This window comes from Argopecten irradians, chromosome 10, assembly GCF_041381155.1.
Source record: "Argopecten irradians isolate NY chromosome 10, Ai_NY, whole genome shotgun sequence".
Taxonomy (NCBI): Eukaryota; Metazoa; Mollusca; class Bivalvia; order Pectinida; family Pectinidae; genus Argopecten; species Argopecten irradians.
In genome coordinates, this window is record NC_091143.1 from 11,323,291 (window position 1) to 11,327,038 (window position 3,748).

Sequence of the window (3,748 nt, forward strand, 5' to 3'; positions counted from 1 at the left end):
ATGCATGATTTAACTTGCATTGCCAGTTTTAAACATTGGTACCAATAGAACACACACAAGATTTGATCCGATTGGCTGTTCCTTTAGGCCGAAGACAATTTTTTACCGTACTCGAAATATCAATGAAAAAAGACTTACTTCTTAACTCTCCATTTTAGTATTGTCGGCATTAAGATATTTATCAGAGACTACACAATTATTTTACCGAGGGAAAGAAAAATATGTACCGATACGCTTGAATGGGAACACATTTAAACGCACGTAACAGTCGAATATAATATTCCTACTTTTGCTTACTTAGCCATTGGTCACGGATTAGCAGTATTCACATGTGAGGTATTAAATAACAGACAAAAACACATAATACATGATTGAATAGAGAATCGCGTACATTGATAATACGGTTATATTGTGCTATTGAAAGTCTGCTTGGTTTTAAACATTAATTCTTAAAAGATAGACCAATGGCCGTCAAAAGGTAATAATATTAAGTCACAATGACCGTACCACTCTTTCATTACTAATTAAAGTTGGCCAACGGCATTGGCTGATAATTATAAACAAAGTCTAGTACATTTTTTAGTCTTTTTTTAGCTTTGGGATCCATACAATTTCAGAAGATAAAAATACATGCAAATCAGTTGACTTTAAAATGCTGGCAAAGCGGGTAGATGTTAGAATACCCAGAATTAATAATTCGATGGGAAAATTAAACTATAAAGATCTTTAATTTGCTCCTGGGTCTTATTTTGTTGACAACAGCCTGCTGTTGATTTTACTCATAACAAAAACAGTTTTTTGTGTTGTAAAATGTGGTCAAAACTCGATTCGACCTAATTCTTCTTTTACGAAAAGCCTCAAGGCAAATCACTATGAGACAGACTATTTCTAATTTTTGCGATCTTTCTAAAAACGTGTGTCATATACTTATGTATATGTACATATCCACATTTTAAATGAATATATCGAATGCGTCGGAAACCGAATCGAAGAGGCTACACTTAAATCCAGAGTGAAAAACCTAGATAACGTGATATCAGTCCGGGCCGATATTTCACATCATCATTCGAATGGCTTCACGGCTTAATTCAACAAGCCTTGGGTTCTCATTAGGTTAATGAAGAAATATAACTTCAAATTTTCACCCAGTTACTGCACACATAACTTTGAAAACTGGCCAGGGTATCATCACTGAATCAGAAAGCCACTAAACGAAGATGTTTTTTCTGCGATGAAATCTGCGGTGTCCGGACTACGGTACGTGATCATGATCCTGACTTCATCACCAATGGCTAAATGGATTACAGCTGACATACTTCCGGTGGATCTGTAGTTGTTATCACCTGCACGGTTATACGCGATTGAAGACCAATTGACCATCAATTGAGTGTTAACGCGGTGACTGCCGTATGCGTCAATTATCCATGAAAGGAAATAAGTCCCAGACTTACAGCAAGTGAAGACACCAGTATGTCCACTGTATTAATTTCCAGCATTAGTGACAACGTTTTCAAACACAACCACCTGCTCTACAGCTACGTCGCCTAAGTGGTGATTTAGCTGGGCAAAGAACATTACTTGACGTCCGACTGGAAATCAAAATCAAAATACACCAAACATCAAAATTATAAACCTTTGAAATCTGAAACATTAATATGGATAAAAAACATGGCCAGTGTTCAACACACTAACAGTAAGATATTACCGAGATCAAGTACTATGAGATTTTAAGACCTATGTGAAGTTGTTTTCTGCTGATAATTTGTTGACAAAAAAGGTATTTTGTTTCATATACTCCATAATATATATTTATTACATCGACATTATTTTGTTTTTCGGGATGTAAACACTTTGCAATTACAGATTTTAGGGAAAAATCGGTTACATTTGAGAACAATTTTGACAAATACTCCAAATGACAATTAGTTCATACAGGTATCCACTTATACCTGTACAAACTGGAAGAAGATTTTTCGATATATTTCATAATGTTTTACTGTAAAAGCTAGGCATTTTCGAAGGGATGATGCTTCTGTGAGTTCGCGGACCATTGCTATGATCAAAAAAATCTTATTGAATTCTAAAGAAAGGGATGAGTCTTAATTATATACCCCTACAGCTATATCGCGTAAATTTAAAGAGACTAAAATTTGATTTTCTTAACACAATATAATTTTGTTAAAAAAAAACAGTTTTGCTAGATAGTGAAATAGAAATGCATTCGATCCAACAATTACAACATCTTATTTTCACATAATTAATATGTTGATATCAAATGCAATGTATTTTTAGAACGCAATAATGTTTGGTTCTCATTCAAAAATATCTCATTCATACGTGATTGAAACCAAAGGTTTTCATTCAACAACTAACAAATGTATTCATTGAGAAAGGTACCATTTAATCTTATACTTGGGTGGACATATCAGAAAGAAACAGCAGATAATCAAGCGGATGTCGCCATATTTAGTTAAAAGAAACAAAAAAAAACAAAAAAAAAACAGGACAAGCCGGCTGTGATGATATTCCTGTCACAGAATGAAATAACGTTTTGTTTTTATGCTACAATATTTAATCCTTAGGTGATTGAAATCAAAGATATTCATTTTTAAAACCATTGAGAAAGGTAACAGCTATCTATATACTTGGATAACCTTAATTCAATGAAACATCGGTTGGTCAAGCGACCATCGGCCTATCAAGGAAACAAATAACACTTACAAGACAAGCCGGCTGTGATGATTTTCCTGGCACATTTGACAGTCTCATTATTGTCAGACGACACATTCATCACACAATCCACCAGCTGCTGGTTCTGTGTTTGAAGTCCATGGATCGTCCTCTCCAGTACTGTTACCCTTTGTTCTATTGACACGGATGACTGATCATTGGTACCAGCTGGTGCAGCACTCGTGTCGTGAAGGCACAGAACTAGTATACCGACGACGAGATAGACAAAACGAGCCATGGTTCTAGTCTGAGGGATTCTTAAAGAAATGATATCTAACAGAATCTACATACTCGTATATCTCGATTAAAATATATGGATGAAGTATATCGATACGAAATTAAAGATTTTATTACATAAGTTCTGTCCCCAGAGATAAAACACATAACATGTCCTTTCTATTTAATGGTTGCGATAAATGGTGAGAGCATAAACACCGCACAAAGAAAGCGTTTATGAATCGTCGGTGTGTTTTCGGATTTCCAGATATTCCCATGATTTTAAGCAGCTCTTTCAAGACTCTGTAACTTCAAAACAAGTATAATGTGTGTTTATGTTAACTGCATATATAATCATCTTTCTGTTGCGAACGTTTTCGGTGGAAAAAAAACTGAAAATCACTTTATCACCCAACAAGTTAACCAATATTCCATGTAAAGCTCACTGACTCAACTGATAAATATTAATAAATGGCATGTTTACCAACCTCATGCTTCTGAAGGCCCCTATTTACGTTATAGACACGAATTAAAGCTATATGTGCCGTAATATTCATACTCACAAATAAGAAGAGCTTTTAATATTGTATTCCCTACCATAAATTACCGATAATTTGAGAAATTAGATTACTGCTATTTAAAAGTTTTAACTTTACAAATACAGATACATAGTAAGACCTGGAAATATTTATTTGCAATACTTCCAAAAATCATTACATTTACATCTACAGTGCAGAGAATATACAGTCCGACCATAATGTCAAGTTAGTGGTCTTGAATTAAAATTTTGACAGTGTTTTTG

At 34.4% G+C, this 3,748-nt stretch overlaps 1 protein-coding gene across 1 annotated transcript; it reads right to left on the reverse strand.

Moving 5' to 3' along the window:
• Positions 1-2,974, reverse strand: LOC138332726 (uncharacterized). Its single transcript, XM_069280712.1, has 2 exons — positions 2,722-2,974; positions 1-1,589 (listed from the first exon to the last, which is right to left on the reverse strand). Exons 1-2 carry the CDS (start codon positions 2,966-2,968, stop codon positions 1,483-1,485), a joined length of 354 nt encoding a protein of 117 aa, XP_069136813.1. The 5' UTR covers positions 2,969-2,974; the 3' UTR covers positions 1-1,482.
• Positions 2,975-3,748: the final 774 nt, after the last annotated feature.

Bases quoted from the DNA above. Each gene is read 5' to 3' on its own strand.
- LOC138332726 (XM_069280712.1), bottom strand. From the start codon at position 2,968: ATGGCTCGTTTTGTCTATCTCGTCGTCGGTATACTAGTTCTGTGCCTT. The intron at 1,590-2,721 runs GTAAGTGTTATT...TTTGATTTCCAG, and splicing joins CATCACAGCCGGCTTGTCTT to TCGGACGTCAAGTAATGTTC.